Below are 21,042 nucleotides of genomic sequence, written 5' to 3'. Positions count from 1 at the left end.
TCAAGAATCTCACATCGTTGAAGGTCGACCTTTGAATTCATCGGGAATCTCTAATATCTCTAAGAAATTTGCTGTCCGCAACTCGAATCTATCGAGCAAGTTAACGACAGAAGATCATTCTTTGGATGCATTTCGGCCTACCAACCCCGGGAACAGTCCAGGAATTGGCCACTAGCTGTATGTTTTTGTGACAAACTAAGATGCTATGGTAATGTTCTTAGACATTTACTTATGACAAAGTAAGATGTTGTGGGTGCGTTCGACGTGTACTAGCTAAGCTATGGTTTCTATGTTTTCTTCACGGTGTGTTTTTCGTAATTGTTTGTAATCGATAAGTCTTGAACTTTAATTGAATCGCTTTGTTTCTCGTAACTTCGCTAAGGCTTGATGTTTTTTTTTGTCATTGTGATTAAAATAAGCTGTAATTAGTTAATTTAATTTAACAATGATTGGTTATATAAGATTTTAAATAAAGTATAATAATCTTGATTTTATCAAGGGTTTTGTGCAAAAAAAACCTCAAAGTTGCCATTTTTTGCAACTTTACCCCCATCACCGAAAAATGCAGAACAATCCTATGAAGTCTAAAATAATAGACAATATAGCCCTTATGTATATATTTGAAACGTTTTCCCGATCACATACATTTGATTTTTAAAATTATAAAGGTAGAATTGCACTCGTCGTCTTGAGGGCTTCGATTTGATATATTATTAATCACAATTTTAAAAACTTGAAAATAACGAAAAAGGATTAGATTGCCTATTATTTTGGACTTCATAGGATTATTCTTCATTTTTAGAGGTTTTTTTTTGCACAAAACCCTTTTATCAAACTCATCAAAGCGACAATATATACTGCTAACTTAACCCATAACATTATGTTTTAATCAATTTTTTTTTGTGGATTCACATAATTAATGGTTCTACCATTGTGTAATTCCACAGATTAATAATAAGAGTTGTAATTGATAAATTATGTAAGAAACTTAAACATTTCATAACTGATAAAAACTTGATATATCACACGAACATATCCATCGACGCATTCATATAATTTAATACACCAATGTGAAACGAAGCATTTTTTTGGACATGCAACATCAGTTTCGTTCCACCAACCACAAACTTTATTTTGATAAAAAAAAAAGATACTATAAATCAAACATCTATATCACGTTCAAAATAGAAGTCCAAGGAGAGGGTAAAGCGGCAACTGTATATGGATCAATTAGGGTTTGTTGTTAATAACATAACATGGAGTTAAAACAAAAAAAACATGGAGTTACACCCATTTTTTGGTCATTCTCTAGATTTTTTTTTTTTTTTGTCAAATACATTCTCTAGATTTGTATGTATAAATTCATAGTTAATTCGAATAAAATTAAATTCTATATTTACTTCATAGTAACTTGCATCCCCAGTTATATGGTAATCTTTATTTCTACTTGGTGATAACGGATATATAATACTGTATCCACGACGCTCAAAACTCAAAAAACATTTATGATCAAAATAGTATGTATTAGTATTGTAGCTTGTGTCTTTAATTTGTTCAAATTTATTATAACAAGTGTGAGAATAGTAAAATAATACATTATATATTTAAAATTGAAATCAAAGTCCGGGAATATCAATTTGTCTAAATCATGGTGGTGGGACTGAGCAAAGATCATGCTAGTCTCTAGATCTTTAAATTGACGGTTGGGGCTGATTTGAAAGCTAAGAGCCAACTAACCTATTTTCCATATTTGGTTTAATCCTTAATTAATGATTAGTGGTCACAAGCTATATTGGCCTTAGGGCATATGGAATAGTGGCAAAGGACACTCTGTTTTTGCGTTACTACAATGAAAGCTTTTTCATGGTACTAATATATTTTGATAATCATAAAAGGTGCAACTCTTGAGGAGTTTGAAGGGCAACTTGATGCTCGAGTATAGTAATTTAAATATCAAAAGAATGCAAAAGTGAGATAATACAATAACCACCCAATGGTCTTGGAGTACTTAAAGCCTGCTCTCGCTGTCGATCAACATGTACCTAATTAGCAGCCTTTTAACATATGTAGGTCTCATAGGTACGGTTCATTAATATGTCAAGTGTGATTATATTAATACCGTACGATTACGACATTACTTATTAGTTTTTTTTTTCTTTTCAATTTGTATCGAAAACTAAATTAAAGCTGTTAATGTTTGGGGCGTTACGTGAACGCGATGAACGCACCTTCATTTTTTTTTTTTGAACAAGGCTAAGCGTATAGTAGAGAAATTGGACATGTGTTTTAGCTATGTCACAAACAAAGTATATGCGTCAATCATGAACAATATAATTCCCAACATGTTGCTCGCCTGAAACAGAAGGAAGCCAAGCCAAACTCTATTCTAAGTCAATGATTCTTCCACAAGTTTTCATATCACATCGTAATATCGTATCATTTGCACTTCTTTTGCTACTCCAATTTTTCCTCTTTTTGGGTCTAAAGGAACATCTTAGTTGCGCCAAGCTCTTGTAATATTAAACAGTTTTGTCACTGTGTTTATATTCTCACGTACTGTGTTTGTTAGCTTAAAACCAAAAAAAAATGCTATTTTTTTTTTCCTTTGCCAAGTTAGATCATGGATTCACCTACACCGTTTATCTTTATTTTGCAACAATTTAAATCCAATTTTTGTTTTTGCAAAAATAAGATGGTAACCCGTATCTTAAAATAATCGTAGTAAATATTAATTGTACTTTTCTAAGTGTACCTATATGTATATAATAAGGGGAAAAATGTCATTTAAATCGTCACTTTGCCATTTGTGGAGGTTTAAAGCATGAACTTTGAGTCTGGTGCTCAGGGCCGGCCCAATAGATTTTAATGCCTAAAGCAAAAAATAAAATTAAGCCCATTTAAAAAAAAAAATCGCAAAATTTCATGCTTGAGAATCGAACCTGTGACCTCACAAGTTTACCGAACGGAATTAACCACTAGGCTAAGGTACATTTACGAAAATTGAATCCCTTTAATAATAGATATATTGTTTGATGCCTAAAGCAAGGGCTTTACTTGCTTTAGGTTAGGGCCGGCTCTGCTGGTGCTTTTAATCCTCAATTTCTAGTTGACTTTCAATTTAATCTCTAACTTTCGTTGACGATGCCGATTGAGGCACGTCTTTAACTGGACAAACGGAGGATTAACGACGTTGTTATCTGTCCGTCTAATATATCCGTTAATAAGCTAAACGATGTCGTTTAATCAAATGAAAACCCCCAAATTCGATTAAGCTCGAACCCTAGAATACCAAATCGAATTAGAAATACAAAATCGAAGATTCTCTCTCGTTTTCTTCTCTAATCAAGATTTCAAGATAGTTGTGTTGAGTTTTCGACCTCAAGATCCTTACACCTAACCCACACACACACTTTGAAGGCACTCCACGGGCAGCGAGTACTATCGATGTCTCAGAGCTAGAACTCATCGGAATCGAGATAACAGATCTTGAGGAATAGAGATGAGATCGAGATTTGAGAAGAAATCGAGATTAGAGAAGAAAACGAGAGAGAATCTTCGATTTTGTATTTCTAATTTCGATTTGGTATTCTAGGGTTCGAGCTTAATCGAATTTGGGAGTTTTCATTTGATTAAACGACGTCGTTTCGCTTATTAACGGATATATTAGACGGACAGATAACAGCGTCTTAATCCTCCGTTTGTCCAGTTAAAGACGTGCCTCAATCGGCTTCGTCAATGAAAGTTAGAGATTAAATTGAAAGTCAACTAGAAATTGAGGATTAAAAGCACCAGACTCAAAGTTCATGCTTTGAACCTCCACAAATGGCAAAGTGACGATTTAAATGACATTTTTCCTATATAATAAAGGGTAACTGGTAAGGAAGCAAAGGGAATATAGACAACTAGGCGCAGATGTGAAGTGGTGGTTGTGAACCTTTTAGCTCATCTGAGAAGCTTCCCAATTCACAACAACCATATATATATCAATAGAAATTAATTGCTATATTTGTTTTCAATTGGACATTATACTTTATTTTAAACTTTTCTGGAAGGAAACATATAATTAAAATATGTGATAAACCCATAAGCCTAACTACGGTTCCCATGTTACTTGGGAGCCTATATATAGACAGACACCCTCAAACCCAAGATAATTCCTTAAACCTTTTAAGATTCAAGACTCTTCATATAACATTTCTTGACTACTATTTATAGATTCTTATACAAGCTTAAAGACACTTACATTTCTCACTTAAACCCCAATAGAACATAAAGAAAAAGAGAGAGACTCTTTTTTTTTTTTAACAAATAGAGAGACTTCTTACTATTATTTTTGACTTAATTCTTGACATTTTTGTACTAAAAAAACTCAATCATCATCAATGGCAAAAGCTGTGTTCTTGAATATTTGCATATATCTTCTTATTATTGCCATAATTGTGTGCCATGAAATCATACCAACGGAGGCAAGACACTTGAGGACCCTTAGAAAGTCAATCAAGAACGGCACTCTCAAAGTACACGGAGGAGCCAGTGGCTTGAGAACAGGTGGCGGCTCGGTGAATAGTGGCATTGGCAAAGAAGAATACGGCGTTGATGAGTTCCGGCCAACAACTCCGGGAAACAGCCCCGGCATTGGCCACTGATCCATTAAAACCTAAATAATTAAAAATATTTACCCACTTGCATAGTGTCCCAAGCTTAATTTGTTTCTCTTTTCTTTTCAAATTTTTTTTCAATTATTGGTTAAAGTGTATTCAAAATATCTTGTACATATAATCAAATTATTATTCGTAGCAACTATACGTCTGGTATTTATGTTTTTAATTAGGCTTGCTAAAATAAAAAGTCATATACGGAGATGGAATTACCTTTAACCTAAATGCAAGAAAGAAACTTGCTAAAATAACTCAAGTATTACATAAGTAACCAATCTATAGTGCTCACTAATGTTAAGACTTAAGAGATTATGGTTCGAATCTTCTTAATAATGGTCCTTGTTATATATATATATATATAGAATTCAAATTTAAGGGGAAAAAAAAATTACGGATAAACAACATTCCGTAAAATCTAAAACCAGAATATAGTAAATGTGTCAATCTCTACAACCAATATAAAAAATCTGTGAATCATGAGGTTGGTGAGCACTTTGGAGTTGAGTGAGTGATGTAGAAAGCAAAAGTTGGCTGAAATCTGCATATACTTACTCCACACGTGTGACAAAAGCTGGCTCGATCTTTTAATAATATGTACTCCCTCTGTTCCTAAAACAATGATGTTTTAGTTTTACACACAAATTAAGAAAAAGTAACTTTTATATTTTTTAATTATTATTTTGTTAGTTTAATAATATTAGTTTTACTTTCCTCCTTCTACTATTGGTCACAAACAGAAATAATAATGATGTTTTTATAAAACATCAATCTTGGTGGAACAAGTAAAAAACCCAAAACATCAAATAACTAGGAACAGAGGGAGTAATTTGTAACTAGAATCAAATAAATGTCAATATAACTCAACTGGTAAAGATTTTTATGCAAAATTTAAAAGTTATCGATTTTAATGACATTTGAGAGAGGACCATATAAAATGTTCTGGTTGGTGGCCCAAGGAAAGATATGGGCCTAGGTCCAGAACCTTTAAGTAATTCAAAAAAATAAATTTGTACCGAAAATATTAAATAAAATATTTTCCAAATTTCCTTTTCAAATCTTCTTAATTATTTATGCAAAACAAACAGCTTCCCATCCTTGATGCTTCTTCTACGTTGATTCTATATAAAACTAGTATTTCTGGTTGTACTTCTTAATTGGCAAATTTGTTGCAAAAATAGGCTCATGTCTCAGTTTCAAGTTTATAGGTGCGGAATTTCCCCAAGTGCTAGATTTTTTGGGTCAAAATGATCCTAGACGGAAACCAAACTAATCTCCGAAACTTATATATTTTCTTGCCACTTAAACCGTTTAGGATAGCCAAGCACATATTTACATTGCTTTTTTTTTATCTTTTTTTTTTTTTTTATCACATATGCACTCACTCTCATTTAAACCTAGACATAGGCAATGGTGTTGGTAGGGTTAAGGGTGCGAGTGTTCCTCTTGGACTTCGTAAATTAGTTCAAACGATTTAATCTCTCGTTTTTGTTCCTGGAAAAAGCAAAACCTTTCTTGGTCAAGCTTAGTCCAATTTGAGATATTGTAACAGATTTTCTATATTGAAATCCAAAGAAAAAATATTAAACTTTTTAACTTAATTCTGATTTAAAAAAAAAAAAAAAAACGTGTAACTAGAGCCTAGAGGTGAAAGGCATGCTAACCATAACTCATAACCGATTCTTTGACACTCGACAACTGAAAGAACAAATACTTTTTTTTTGGGCGGTACTAAAAAGTGAAGGCCCGCTAACTTTCCATCATTATGAGCTTCTAGTTAAGCCCATTATTTGTGATTAAGAAAAAAGCTAAGCCCACTAAAGGTATAATCGAAACCCATTCATACATCCTTCACTTTTTTGGTTTTTTTTCTTACATACATCCTTCAAGACCTTCACTTATATATATCATAATAATAATAATACAACTCTGTAGTTTACTCTCTACTTTCATTTCATAAACTTCGTATTTGTTTAATTTATTTAATTAACTCGTATACAATAACCATTATCCATTCCTAATTTAAACAAATTTTAACATTGTTTGTATGATATCTAATATTAGACCAAATGAATACAGGAAAAACAAAACTTTAAACTGTAAATAGTGGCTTGATTCTGAATGACGAGACTTGTAAGATGGGGTCTAGAATATTAGTCGCTGTCTAATACATGGTTTAATGGTTCGGTTGGCGCATGTAATTAATTATGAGAATCTTTGCTTATATTGAAAAGAAAAAAAATGTGTCTTCATCTTATGAAATTTTTATAACTATATAATATGGTCCACTTAATTCGCAGCCGTCCGATCATCCAAGATGTGACATTTTCATGGGTCCTAGAACCGCGAATCGTAGCAATATGGGCAACACGTCGAGAGGAATCTCTTAGATGAAGTAAACGCCGTTAGACTTCGAGATTCCCCGTTATTAACTCCGTTAATGAGGTAACCGTTCGGAACTGTACCTGGCCGTACCGGGTTTTGTCGTATGCACACAAAAGTCCAACACACTCGTGACTCGTCTCGCAACCCAAACATGTGTAATTCCGATTTTGGAGTAAAATCTTGACAAGATACAATTTTAAACGTATCACTAAAATTATGGAAACCATATTGAACCGATAGCAAGAATCACACTTCAATAAATTACCAAATCAAAAAGTTCTTTCTCATTTAAAACAATTACAAACCTAATAGTCCAATCGGCCTATGTTGTTTATTAAATAACTCAGCGGATTCTCCAAAAAAATAAAATGACGATTCCAAGATGTAGAGGTAGAAAACGATTCAATGATCAAAATTAGAAATTGCTGTCCTAAAATTTTGAAGAAAATTTGATGCCTAAAATTTGATCTTTACCCACTTTAGGTCAGGGCGGCCAATTAGTTAATATCTTTTAAAAATTATAAGCTTTTATATATGTTAAATTATAGCTATAATCAATCAAGGTACAAATTTCACCACTTAGAAATATATTCAATGAAAAATATACGTAAAACAAAATAAAGTAGAAATTCAATTGCAAAGGCAAAAAAATTGTGTTAAAATATCAATATGTAAATGGCTAAATGCCATTTGAAAAAAGTGAAAAGAAAACGGCTCAATAATAATTACAAAAGGACTCAACCCAAAGAATTAACACTTAGCATATAAGAAAGGGGTAAATAAGTAATTTGAAAGGATGTCTATGTCATCTTATTCCTCTCCTTAAATTTTCCGTCTATTGGTGGTCCTCAGCCTCCCTTTCACTTCAGGTGGCGTTGCTCTCTCGTCCCCAAAAAAATCGCTTCCTTTTTCCTTTTGTTTACTAAATCTTACATAGTTAAAAAAAAAATCCTAAATTTCAGACGATAAGTTCTAGATGATTCGATGTTCTTTTCAGACATGGAGCGAAAAACTCTAGCGATTACGCCTCCTTCCTTTTTCTTCCATTTTGGGTAAATCCTTTTTCTTCTTTCATCCTCACTTTATTTTTGGATGATGGGTTCTTCGATTTTTCACGAAAGTTTTAATTTTTAACATCAAGTTTGAATCTTTTCTACTACTTTGCTTCTTCTATCACTTACTTGTTCTGGGTTTTAGTTCGATATTTTAATTCAAGTTTCGCCTTTCGTTATCAATAGGAATAGTTCCTTACTCTTTGTCTTTTTTTTCTGTTTATAGAACTATTTCTTACTTCTGATTTCTTCAAATGAGATTCTCTTTTTGGGTACTAGTCAAATTTTCATTTGGTTCATTTTTGGGTGATATTTTGTTTTCTAGAATGTTTATAGCTTTTTTAAGTAGTTTGTGAATCCCCAAATTACTTAAATATATATATATATATTTCATTGTTTGTTAAACCTCTCTTATGTGTTTTTGTTTATGTGTTAACAGAGGAGCATCATTTGGTTCATCAAAGGCTTTTCATTGTCTTCTCCTTCTCTCATGTCTATTACTTTCATCAGTTAATACATTGCATAACTTAGCTGAATATGGCTACAACAATGGTTCTGCTGCTAAGGAGTTTCAAGGCTTTATTAATGGTGAAGATTCTGAGAGTATAACAATCCAAAAGACATACCAGAATGTTTGTCCCAATTCAGAGTTGTTTTGTTTCCTTCCAGCTTTAGGATCAAAGAATCGGTATGATCCATTTGTACCCTTTTTTGGGTTGCCTTGTCCTAAAGAATCACGGAGTAGCTCTGTTCTGATCAGAAAAAATCTATTTGGTGTTATGTGGCTATCTCTTAAGCATGTCCACATCTTCGAGTTTCGGTCATTTACTGGATTCTTTCACAGAGGAGACACTTGTTACGAGCCTATGTCGAATGAACTCTATACTAAGAAGATCACAAGGGAGTTAAGTATTACTACAGTTTCGGGAAAACAGTGTGGAAGAAATTGTTTTGTGGTGAACCATCAGTGTGAAGGATTTTCATTAGAACCAAGGTATTCCATCAAGTTTCTCTATTTCTACCAAACTGAACTCTCTTGGGCATATGGAGTTGTTGTTTTTGCAGTACCTATGAAGGCGACCGCACCTGTTTTGATGCTTAATCTCTGCAAAAAACCGGTCTTTTGGGTGCGAACAAAGAAATTCTCAATTGCGGTTCTTATTGCTGCTGCTCTACTCATTTTGATATTTTGCTTCAATGATCACTTCATCGAGGAGAACAATAAGGGAAACCATCGCAACCACATGGAGTTGAGAGAAGTGGAGAAACCTTGTACGATCACAATCTCCCCTGCAATGAATTATGTGCTAAGATCCATAAGCAAAGAAAGCCTCCAAGTGTTCGATGAGGTTCCCAAGAGCATAAAGCCAGTTGCTTCTTCTGTTTCGTCTTCCCATGAAGAATCATCAGAAGATGTTAATCTCACTGTAAAGACTGCGATAGACAAGAAGAGACGCCGTAACAGGAAAAAAAAGAAAGGAGGAATCAACAGATTAACACCCGAGTACACAAATGTTTCAAGCAGTCACATCGGAAACTCAACTCCTAGGTCTCCAATATCACCAGAGCCACCTACTACTACTCAAGCCACAACGAAGCCCGTAAACCCTCCTAAACCGGTTCTATCGCACTCAACAACATTTCCGGTTTCAGGGGTTAAGTCAAAGATTATACAGCAAAGCTCACTGGCTCCAAATGTGAGAGCTCCTAGTGCGAAATCAAGAACCGGGGTGAAAGAAGATAAAGCGAAAGAGTATATGTACTTTGATATTTGGGGATATCACTTGACGGGGCTTCATTTGATGGATAAGTTCAAGGAAGTGAGAGAAGGTAAAAGCTCAAGCTTTGATGGAGAGGAGTGTGAGAGTTTCTTTGTTAATAAGGGTCCTCATAACTTGTTTGCAGACTCTCATACCAGATTTGTAAGTTTCTGCAACCAATGGGACTGATAAAGAAATAAAGAATAAAAACAAAAAAAAAACAAAAAATATTTTATATAATAATGCGAGGCCCATTAGGCTTTATGAGCAGGTTCATCAAGCCATTCCATTAGTTAGGATAAGATATAACACAAGCAACATTAAAATAAATAATGAAGCAAGCATAAAGAAGAAATACCGACCTACTATGATTATGAATTTGGTTGCGTCTACCGACCATTCATCGATCACTCTGATTAGAGGTTTTATGATTATCCGATTCTGAAGGTAAAACAACATACTTTTGCAAACTTGGTATGAGAGTTTGCTAACAAGTTCTGAGGACCCTCTCATACTCATCTCTATCAAATACATGTATTTTGTTTCTTTTATGATAAACGCTAATCCGAGAAACCTACATGCCAATCCAATTTAGACACTTATGGAAATATAAAAAAAAAATAACAAAAAAAAAATATACTCAGCACCCACCTGCATCCTCCAAAAATCGAGTATAACATACATTGTCTCTATTTTTTTCTTGTGAGATTGCAGTTTTTATGAGGAAAAAAAAAACCTTTGTTATTTTAAAGAGTAGAAATAGAAGACAACTAATGTAATGGAAAAGAAACAAAATCGTGATATTTAGAACATCTCCATTAATGGTTTCTCATTGAAAAACTTTCTATTATAAAAAAAAATGAAAAGGAAAAAAGAGAAAAGAGAAAAAAGAAAAACTCTGAGAAGCCATTAGACCACTTGTTTTTTGTTTATTAGTTTAGTTTTATATTTGTGATTAGAAAATAATTATATAATTAAAATATTAATATATTTTTTGTTTGAAAAATTCAAAAAGTATCTAATTGTTAGAGATGGTCTTATATTATATTATATATTAAACATGTAAACACAAGCAGAGAGCTTGCGATGACCTCAAAACGTGAGCAACTATCGCTACCTTACTATTTACAGCCTGAAAGCCTGGAAACAAATTCCAGGTATCGAAGAGTGTTTTAGCATGGTTTTTAAGGATCATAAACTTTACTGTCTCAACTATTATAAACTCAAGATCTTCGATTTCTCTGGAGATATTCCGGTCAAAGTTTTCACAACTTGCGTTAGTGAGTGCTTAAAACCACGAGGAGGAGGAGGTGGTTTTATGAGACTTCCTGGATTTCCAGTGAATGACCAGTTGAGTCACCGGAAGGATAATATGGTGGTCCGAGTTTTTCCAAGATCTGGAAATTTAAAATCGACAAGATGGTAGGGAACAACAAGTGGGAGAAACTTGTTTCTTTGCGAGACGAGGCCATTCTTTTGGATTTGGGTATCACAGTGCTCGCCAAGGACATGCAAGGGATCAAGGCCAATTCCATCTACTTCTCCAATCCTACTCCTTATTTTCAAGATCAATATGACAAAAACGAAATCTTCATATTCGACCTCGATTCCAACACGGTTGAACAACCGCACCGATGTGTTTCCTCTTCCTTTCCCCGCTCTAGATCCCGATGGTTCTTGCCATGTTTCAAACGAGAATGATTCTTCAGTAACTTGTTTTTTTTTTCATGTACGTATTCTTATTATTAATTATTGCAACATTTGGTAATATTCTTGTGAGGGTTGAGTAATAAAGAAATAAAGAATAAAGCCAACAAACATTCTTACCATATAGAGTAATAATTAAGCCAAGAACACCATCCCTGATTACAAGGTAAATAACCTTTGAGGACCCCCAAGATGAGTGAAGGCAAGAATCACACTCATGTACAAAATAGAATCGGATGATCAAGAGAATCATGAGCCTAGAAAGCTTTTTTACGAATCACAGACAAGGATTGAGAACCGATGATCAGGACGCTTTCCTATGGCCTGAGAACCTGAAAAATGTGTAAAAGTAAGTTTACTTGCAAAAGAGACCTGTACCAAGTTTGTATGATGATGAAAGATATTATTACTCACAAGGTACTTTGTGTTATCGATAATTTGGTCTGAGATTGTCTCCTTCTCTTCCGTGGTTTACCATGTACAAGTCCCTTGCCCCATGGTTGTAGCCACTACTGAAGTTGGAATGGTAGGTCTGATGGTTCATGTATGGTCCTTGAGAGACCTCACTCTGCCTGTATGTGTCTCCTTCTGCTCTGTGGCTTATCATCATATGCGAGAAGTGATCCAAGTCCCTCACTCCGAGGTTGTAGCCACTGTTCGATCCGACATGGTGGTTCTGGTATGGTCTCCTCTGATGAGTAATCGGCACAGCGTGTGTATTGGCATGTGGGTTGAATGATGCTTGTCCCTGCAGGGCATTAGAGGCAGGTCTTCTGTTGTAGAAAGCTGGTGGTGGTCTTTGGTTTGTTTGGTTTTGCTGTGTTGAATAAGTATAGGAGGCAGGTGGTGGTCTTTGGTTTGTTTGGTTTTGCTGTGTTGGATAAGTATAGGAGGCAGGTGGTGGCCTTTGGTTTTGCTGTGTTGGATAAGTATAGGAGGCAGGTGGTGGTCTTTGGTTTGTTTGGTTTTGTTGTGTTGGATAAGTATAGGGGTGGTAAGGAGGAATGTTTGGACGAGGAAGATGTGAATTGATAGGAGCGTATGTAAGAGGAGCATGTGGTCGAGGAGCATATGTAGGAGGTGCGTGTGAACGAGGAGCATATGAATGAGGGGGATTCATATTTCTCAACTGTGTTGGATTCTTATGGCCCTGTGAAGGATTTTGGTTTGGAAAAGCAACAAGTGAATGATTAGCTGGAGCGTTTTGTCTAAGCCTCTGGGTTAGATTCTCATCTTTCTCGTTTTTTCTTGTCTTTACTTGACAAGGCTTCTTCACATGACCAGGCTTTTGAAGTCTTCCATCTGGTTACAGACAGAGAAAGATCACTAAAAGAAATCTCTCATAGATAAATATAAACACAACTAGAAGGCTATAACAAAGAAGACTAAAGCATCTCTCACCTTTTAGTACATAGCCTGACTTAATTTTCCTTTCTCTCATAACCTTTCTTGCTGCGGCACCACGGTTATGCTTTTCGTTAAGAACTTTGACTCTGTCTTCTTCATTCGGCCATCGCTTGAATAAGAAATGGAGCAACCAAGTGATAAGCATATGCAAACCGGCAAGACTCATGACTGAATATGAAAAAATAGAAAAGAAAACTCACCTGCCTCAAGGTCATTAACCTATAAAGATTTCGTCCTTTGACTAGTAATGGATACAAAGGTGGCAATTTCTGTGTCCCCTCACACCAGAGCACTTCAATCTTTGGTAAAGAAACAAAACCAGATAGTTAGTTCATCACAGTGGAAGTTAGAAGAAAGCAGGCAACAAGATGAGACAATATAATGATGATCAACCAACATATGAGGTGAGACTTACAGTGAAAGTGTGTTGTTGTTTAGCAGTACCATAGCTTTCTTTAACAACCTGGCCAGCGACAGTTCTTCTCCCCATAATATTTCCACTCCTTTTCATCTTTTCATACCTATTCAACCCCAAGATCAACACGAATCAAAAAAGTGATAGAAGTAAAGCAGTAACAAGAAGCATGAGTTGATAAAGAAGATATTACTTGTGGTGAACCTTCTGTGTAAACAAAACAATATCTCCTTTGCAGACATCACCTGCACCAATTTCTGGGACGATCAAACTCTGCCAAACAAAATGTAGCATATCAAAAACAGTAATATTACCTTTACAATTGATAGCAAAGGATGCTCTTGGATACACTGCTTCTCCACTTCCATCTTTAATCCTGTGAAGAAGATAAAAAGTATACTTTAGAATTCCCATCATAAGAAGACAGAGATACTATTAGAGGCAAGCCAGAAGTCAAATATACCTCCAATGCTCAACAATTCTGTCAATACAAACTGGTTTGGTGCCAGATAATCTTAGACCATGCTTTCTCAGATATGCTTTGCACTCTTTCACATTCACAGATTTCAAATCGCTTCCGGCTACAAACAAGAAACCGAGTGTTCATGACTCAATCAAAGAATTTGAGAAAGAGGGGAAAAAAGAAACCCTAACCTGTGAGGAGGCGAGTGACTTTGTCGTCCTCATCATCATCGTCTTTCTCCCCGGTCTCGTCAGCTTCAACATCTGACTCCGTAGCATCATAATCATGATCGTGGCTCCAATCGCTATCATCCTCACTGATTCAAATAAAACTCAAAATCGATTAGATAGCCCCAAAAAATGATTTAAGATTATATTATAAGCAATGGAACCGACCTTGAATTCGTATCTTCTTCGGCTTCTTCTTCCGTTTCGTCATAGTTATTCTCATCACCGGAAACATCTTCTTCCGAGCTACAGAGATCAATGATTACCTTCTCCTCCGACATTAGGGATCTGTTCAGAGGAATGACGACGATTCAAAATAAATATCAAACGGCTCTCTGATTATTTTCGGAATTTCCTTTTATTTGATAGTGGGTGTGTTTTACACACTTTTAGACTTTCTAGTTTTAAGTACTAATTGCGTACCCGCGCGTTGCGCGGGATTTTACTTTAAAACGTTTATTAATGCGAATCTTTGAATATTGAATCATTTAAATTTTTAAAAATTTTACTTTATTCATGTGCATTATCTTTTCAAAGTAGTAAAAAATTTCTCACATTTCACTACAATTTCTCTCTTTATCGTTTGGTGCATGTAAAAGTGTTTTATAGATGACAAATCTGATATATGGACTCATGCCTATTCACAAACATCGGATTTCAGCCTCAACTTTTACAGTTTATCTTGACCGTTTGAAAAATACAAAATTTTCTTTTCACATATATAATTTGACGTATATTTTGATGCTGGATAATATTCTTAATGTTGATTTTCCTAAAAATGTAACATACGAACTCCTAATTCTAATTTTAAAATATGTTTATTTTTTTAAAACTAAAATCCTTCTTATTATTTCTGATTAAAAACTCTTCTATTTATCCTCAAATATTATTATTAGATATTTTTATTATTCGATTAGATTATTTTATTTTTATTTGTGATGTTTATGATAGTTTTTTTTTTTTTTTTTCAAATCACCTTCTTATTTTTTCAATCTATGTTAATTCCTAATCATTGAGTAATAATTATTTTTTATTTTTCAGATATTCATTTGTTTTTTTAAAAAAACTTAATTTAGAAAAAATTAGTAAATTATAATTATAAATAATAATATGTACTGATCAATCCTTCTCATTTTCTAATTGGTATCATGAATTGATATTTTAACATTAACACATATATTCTCAAAATTTAAATGTGTATTTTCAAAAATGAATTATTTTTTATTTTAAGTAAAAACCTATAATTTTTATATATTTTTTACTCTTATTTTCTTTAATCTACTTAATAATTGTAACTATTAAAAATGATTGTTGTACCATTAAAATATAAAATAAATTTTTTTATATCCCTAACTATTTAAATATATCTACTTATTTTTTTTTGGTAATGTAAATATATCTACTTATTATATGTTAAGATATAATTATCTAATTTTATATTTATTCAATCTCCATTCAGAATTTATATATTTTGTGTTCCATATTTAATTTTTTCGTTTTTGTTAATATTTTTTTTTTGTAAATTATTGTTTTTATTTAATGAAAAATAATAATATTGTGTGAATTGATTTTAGTTTTAAAATTTTGTTGTAGTAAATAAGATATGTGGAGCCCACAAAAAAAAAATATTATGACATGAATGGTGATGTGGACACCTTAAGAGGAGAGACAAATCTCCCCATTATATATATAGATTTCAAATCACCTTCTTATTTTTTCAATCTATGTTAATTTCCTAAACATTGAGTAATAATTATTTTTTATTTTTCAGATATTCATTTGTTTTTAAAAAAAAAAACTTAATTTAGAAAAAATTAGTAAATTATAATTATAAATAATAATATGTACTGATCAATCTTTCTCATTTTCTAATTGGTATCATGAATTGATATTTTAACATTAACACACATATTCTCAAAATTTAAATGTGTATTTTCAAAAATGAATTATTTTTTATTTTAAGTAAAAACCTATAATTTTTATATATTTTTTACTTTTATTTTCTTTAATCTACTTAATAATTGTAACTATTAAAAATGATTGTTGTACCATTAAAATATAAAATAAATTTTTTGATATCCCTAACTATTTAAATATATCTACTTATTATATGTTAAGATATAATTATCTAATTTTATATTTATTCAATCTCCATTCAGAATTTATATATTTTGTGTTCCATATTTAATTTTTTCGTTTTTGTTAATATTTAATTTTTTTTTGTAAATTATTGTTTTTATTTAATGAAAAATAGTGTGAATTGATTTTAGTTTTAATATTTTGTTGTAGTAAATAAGATATGTAGAGCCCACAAAAAAAAATTATCATGACATGGATGGTAATGTAGATACCTTAAAAGGAGAGACAAGTCTCCCAGTCTCCCATTGTATATATAGATTTACAAGATTTATCCAGTTTTTGAATCCAATTCCAATCAAGTTTTTTAATTATATTTAATCGTACTTTATACGTCAGTTTAAAATGTAAAGGAGTAATTTGTAGTAATTTTTATATGCAACCAACTAGTAAAATCCAGGAGGAGCTTCCATATTAACTACATCATAAATCAAGAGAAAATGAGTGCAGGGATTAATTTTTTAAAGATGGATCTAAATCTAAAAATGATACAGACCCGAAACCAAATGTACACAAGACGTCGTTAAAAATAATTTATACACAACTCTCTCAAGCAAAAAAAAGCTTCTTCTATCGATTCAACATTGGATTATAAATTTTACAGACACAATTCTTCTACCACCCACATAATTTTCATTCACCCCAATTGTATTCCCCTCACGACCCCAAACTCTAAATACGTACATTGACATACACTTACGTGTACAAGAATACGTATACAAGTAGCTTCTAGTGGTTAACCTCTCGAGCTGCAAATCATAGGTGATCTGAAGAGACGCAGGTTCTTCTCCTGTCAGTGCTGGGCTTAGGTCGTTGGGAAGGAGACGGGCTTGGAATTGCCTCGAGAGTGGATCGAGGAGACAGACGGTTCACGGTGGTTCCTGTTAGATCGGGAGACCGGTACTGTTGTTGCTGCTGCTGTTGCCCACTTTCACTGGAGAAAAAGAAGTACGTGTGAAGAAGCTGTAGAAAGCCAAGCACAAACAAAAACAAACACCACAGAGGCAAAAACAAGAACACAGGTTTCACAAACATGTTTCAGGTTCAAAAACAAAACTTAATGCCAATGTAACTTGGATGGACGATTGATTACCTCTCTGAGGATGTCACGTTTCTAGCTCGCGGGACCTGGTCTAGTTTGAAATTTGGCTTCTCTCTTCTACTGCTTGGTTCCTGTCAATGGAGGGGGGAGAAATTTGTTATTAATGACATAGGTCGGTCCATGAGAGAAATTCACGCTTGTATCGAGGTTTTGCTTACCGTTATGTTCATCCCGTTAAATAACTGGGAGCAATTCGAGACATCGTTGTTGCTTGGTGAGGTTGGTTGCAGAGAGTTCTTTAGGAACCGGTGTTCTAGCAACATAGATGCTGTTGGTCGCTCAGCTGGGTTTCTCTGGAAGCATAATCTCAGAAAGTCTTTACCCTCAGGTGACATTGATTCAGGTATTGGTGGGCTATCTCTCATGACCTTGAACATAGCTGCAGCCTATGATAAGGTAAAGTTGATACAAAGAGCTTTTTAGATATCCGGAGAAAGAAAAAGAAAAAACTCTCTTTAGTATAAGACATGTGTATGCTTACCCCTTCAAACTCACTCCAAGGAGGCTTTCCAGTGAACATCTCAATGATTGTACATCCTAAACTCCATATATCAACAGCAAAAGCGAGATCCGGGTTGCTATCTTTTTGCATCACAGCTTGCATGAGCTGTGTGAGTAAACGAATATATTAGTGTGTCTATTTAGGGTTTATAGAGTCTAGTGTATTTCAAAGATCATAGAACAATGACCACCTCTGGTGCCATCCAGTACGGGCTTCCCTTTAACGAGAGATCAGCTCTTTGCCCGGTAAGCTGAAGAATATAAATTGCAACTTTATTATATTATAAAACGGAAATTAAACAAAGACGACCATGATATTCACATTCGACTGATCACTTAAGAAGACAATAAGCAATAATGATACTAGACAGGATATCGAACTCACGTGTTTAGCCATGCCGAAGTCAGCAAGCTTGACAACCCCAGAAGCATCAACAAGGAGATTAGCACCTTTGATATCCCTGATGAACATTAACAAAAATAGGGAAACCAATATGCTCAAGATTCAACGTCTGAAAAGTGAAACCAAATTCAACAAGAATGATTACGGTAATATTGTGACTTAACCTATGGACCGTCTTTTTATTGTGCAAATAAGCCAGCCCAGACAAAATGTGACGAGTAAAATTGCGAACAACAGATTCTGTCATGGTACCGCAATGATCACGGATATATTTGTTTATTGAACCCGGGTGAACATATTCCAGGTATATAAAGAAACGATCTTCTACCTGTACATGCACAATCAAAGAATTCCTCAATGGATTTTCAGCCACACTGCATTGGGTAGGTAGATTATATATATGTAAAGAGAGGATATACTCACTGTCTCACTACCAAAATACTGCACAATGTTTGGATGTTGAAGGTTACTTAGAAGTTTGATCTCCTGAAATAAAATAAAAAAGGTATGAGATAGAACAAACGAACAACTAAACACAGCGGTGATTGAGAGCATTGTCTCTCCTGGAGGTTACCTGCTCTAATTGCTTTATACACTCGGCGGATTTCGGGTCATCAGGAAATAGCTCAACTTCTTTCATCGCACACAATGCTCCAGTTTCGCTGCAAATGACAAACAACTCAGGATGAACTAACAAAAAGAAAAAGCATCTTGGCACTCAACAACTGTAGGAAAGATACCACGAGAGAAAAAACTACCTGTTGCTTGCAACGTAAACACTTCCAAAAGTACCACGACCTATTAGCTTCCCTTTCTTCCACTGGGAATTCATCGGGAATGAGTCCAGTTTGAGAGGAGCCTGCGGGGATGGAAGAGAAGCAGCTGAGGAAGAGGGACAAGCAGCTCCAGGAGGGAGAGGCAAAGGATGAACATTGCAGCTATCACGTCGCCCATTCGTAACATCAGTAGACAACCTCGGATGCAAGGGTGAGGAAACACTATCCCGTGGTGGAGCTGAGCTATCAGGGGATAGAATGGAATGCAACGGTGAAGATGGTCTGCTAGGTTGTGGGCTTCTGATCTGTCTGCGGGGACTTCGGGGTTGTGGACTATGGATAGGAGAATTATCGGTACTAAAGGCAGTAATATCATAAAAGGCAGGAGGAGGAAGTCCAGAGGTATCAAGTGGCATATCTGGAGCTGACCAAGCTTGATTGCTTTTAGGAGGCAAATAAAAAAAAGGCAAATCTTGTCCAGTACTCTTCCTTTGTGGACTAGGCACAGGACTCATGTACGGACTCGTTGGTGCACTCATGGTTGGAATGTTCACCCAATAACCATTTCTGTTTCTCGGACTAAAATCTTGATATGACGAATTCTCTGTAGCTTTCCTCGAGTCACGGGCAAAGCCACCATTGACGCTGAATATCACATAAACAAACACATTCGAATTGGGATTAAAAAAAAATCTCCAAACCCTAATTGAGAATGGAATTGAAATCTACCTGGTGAGAGGAGGACCAGAAGAGGTGCGATCAGCAATAACTCTCTCGGGATCTCGATCTCTCTCATCCAATCCTCTACCGTTTCCGGCATTACGATTCCCGGCGACCTCCGGTAACGGGAGAGGTAACGGTAAGGGAACGGCAGAAGGAGAGCGAGGAACGGCGGTGAAAGCGCTGGGAGAGCGAGTCAAACCGGAATCGAAGGTGGAGGAAGACGTAGAAGCACGACGTTCTCCCAACAAAACATCGTCATCCGTCAAGTGACGAAGCTTCCTCTGACGGGTGAGCCTGCCGCGGTTAAAACGAAACAAGCGGCGATGAAATCGATCCCGATCCTGATTACGATCTGGATCTGCAGATTCAGAGTAAGAAGCCACGGGTTTTAGAGAAGAAGATGGAGAAGAAGAAGGAGACGAGAACGAGATTTGCGGAAGCCAACGCATAGCGAGAGAATCATGGTATGCTCATAGAAGAAGATCTGAACATGAATCCTTTTTATTTATTTCTCTCTTACGTGAATTAGAATCGAGCACAAGAAGAAAGACGGAGATGGTGGCGATGACGATGAGGATCCATGGAAAGAACCCAACGGATTTAACAGAAATAACAAAAACACACAAAATAAACACCAGAAAAAAAAATTATAACGAAGAGAAGGATGAATAAATGATTATTTACTTATTATTTTCTTTTATTTTGGGAAATTTATCTTTCGCACAAAAATTAATAAAATCTAGAAGAGCATGATAAACTTGAGAGGCGGTTTACGGGTTTAGTCTGTGATTTCGTGACACGGTTTGCAACGGCTTTTTCTTGTCTTTTTCATTTTCATCACAGTAAAACTATATTAAAAAAAAAAAATCATTTGACTTAGTAATTTGTAGGTCTGAACTTAAAATTCGCATATTAGTTTTAAAATTTATTTAGAAAATTATCTGAATTAAACTATTTTGTGAGTGGTATATATGAAAACTAGAATATATGTGGTAATTTCTAATTTATTAAACTTTTATGTAGATATATATATTTTACTATAAACATTATTCACTTTTTTAGTTTTTATCTCTATATTAATTTTTTTATTTGTTTTAAAATTTGTGTGGTTATTTTTTAATACTCTAAAGATAAGATATTGGCTCAGATAACTCGTGTTATTGAGGTTTGGATTGTTAGAAGATAAGATATTGGTTCAGACTAATGACACGTGTTATTAAGATTGAATTGCATTTGACATTATAATTTAGTATAATTTACCGTAAAAAAAAATATACGATATAACTGCAGATTAATGTAATGAATATACTGTGAAAACATGAATATGAGT

General features: G+C 34.4%; 4 protein-coding genes across 5 annotated transcripts; 2 read left to right on the top strand and 2 right to left on the bottom strand.

The window, feature by feature from the left end:
• The first annotated feature begins 7,820 nt into the window (after window positions 1-7,820).
• LOC9302803 lies at window positions 7,821-10,114 on the top strand. Its single transcript, XM_002866685.2, has 2 exons — window positions 7,821-8,092; window positions 8,532-10,114. The coding sequence occupies exons 1-2, from the start codon at window positions 8,025-8,027 to the stop codon at window positions 10,039-10,041; spliced, it is 1,578 nt and encodes a 525-aa protein (XP_002866731.1). The 5' UTR covers window positions 7,821-8,024; the 3' UTR covers window positions 10,042-10,114.
• Window positions 10,095-11,906, top strand: LOC9302802 (putative F-box protein At5g66830). The gene is given in 4 exon segments (XM_002866684.2): window positions 10,095-10,123; window positions 10,984-11,228; window positions 11,231-11,567; window positions 11,843-11,906. Coding segments are annotated over 4 exon segments (675 nt in total).
• Window positions 11,658-14,441, bottom strand: LOC9301123 (zinc finger CCCH domain-containing protein 62). The gene is made up of 10 exons (XM_002865002.2): window positions 14,240-14,441; window positions 14,036-14,160; window positions 13,845-13,962; window positions 13,696-13,757; window positions 13,575-13,626; window positions 13,382-13,487; window positions 13,167-13,265; window positions 12,961-13,075; window positions 11,974-12,861; window positions 11,658-11,891 (listed from the first exon to the last, which is right to left on the bottom strand). The coding sequence occupies exons 1-9, from the start codon at window positions 14,350-14,352 to the stop codon at window positions 11,987-11,989; spliced, it is 1,665 nt and encodes a 554-aa protein (XP_002865048.1). The 5' UTR covers window positions 14,353-14,441; the 3' UTR covers window positions 11,658-11,891; window positions 11,974-11,986.
• Window positions 14,442-16,652: 2,211 nt separating this feature from the next.
• Window positions 16,653-20,399, bottom strand: LOC9301122 (mitogen-activated protein kinase kinase kinase 5). Of its 2 annotated transcripts, none has more exons than XM_021033761.1 (11): window positions 19,719-20,399; window positions 18,972-19,634; window positions 18,788-18,875; window positions 18,637-18,699; window positions 18,378-18,541; window positions 18,196-18,271; window positions 18,002-18,061; window positions 17,791-17,916; window positions 17,468-17,695; window positions 17,301-17,380; window positions 16,653-17,170 (listed from the first exon to the last, which is right to left on the bottom strand). In XM_021033761.1, the coding sequence occupies exons 1-11, from the start codon at window positions 20,159-20,161 to the stop codon at window positions 17,092-17,094; spliced, it is 2,070 nt and encodes a 689-aa protein (XP_020889420.1). In that variant the 5' UTR covers window positions 20,162-20,399; the 3' UTR covers window positions 16,653-17,091. The 2 variants fall into 2 exon arrangements, with proteins under 2 accessions (XP_020889420.1, XP_020889415.1); XM_021033756.1 differs by having other exon boundaries at window positions 16,653-17,141.
• Window positions 20,400-21,042: the final 643 nt, after the last annotated feature.

The sequence above is a fragment of the Arabidopsis lyrata genome (assembly GCF_000004255.2).
Source record: "Arabidopsis lyrata subsp. lyrata unplaced genomic scaffold ARALYscaffold_8, whole genome shotgun sequence".
NCBI lineage: Eukaryota > Viridiplantae > Streptophyta > Magnoliopsida > Brassicales > Brassicaceae > Arabidopsis > Arabidopsis lyrata.
Note: the sequence above shows the minus strand (reverse complement) of the source record. Positions and strands in the feature narration are given on the sequence as shown.

Bases quoted from the DNA above. Each gene is read 5' to 3' on its own strand.
- LOC9302803 (XM_002866685.2), top strand. From the start codon at position 8,025: ATGTTCTTTTCAGACATGGAGCGAAAAACTCTAGCGATTACGCCTCCT. The intron at 8,093-8,531 runs GTAAATCCTTTT...ATGTGTTAACAG, and splicing joins TCCTTTTTCTTCCATTTTGG to AGGAGCATCATTTGGTTCAT.
- LOC9301123 (XM_002865002.2), bottom strand. From the start codon at position 14,352: ATGTCGGAGGAGAAGGTAATCATTGATCTCTGTAGCTCGGAAGAAGAT. The intron at 13,076-13,166 runs GTGAGTTTTCTT...TTCTTATTCAAG, and splicing joins GGTTAATGACCTTGAGGCAG to CGATGGCCGAATGAAGAAGA. The intron at 12,862-12,960 runs GTGAGAGATGCT...GTCTGTAACCAG, and splicing joins GTCAGGCTATGTACTAAAAG to ATGGAAGACTTCAAAAGCCT.
- LOC9301122 (XM_021033756.1), bottom strand. From the start codon at position 20,161: ATGCGTTGGCTTCCGCAAATCTCGTTCTCGTCTCCTTCTTCTTCTCCA. The intron at 18,700-18,787 runs GTAACCTCCAGG...ATTTTATTTCAG, and splicing joins GTATAAAGCAATTAGAGCAG to GAGATCAAACTTCTAAGTAA. The intron at 18,272-18,377 runs GTTAAGTCACAA...AATGTTCATCAG, and splicing joins AATAAAAAGACGGTCCATAG to GGATATCAAAGGTGCTAATC.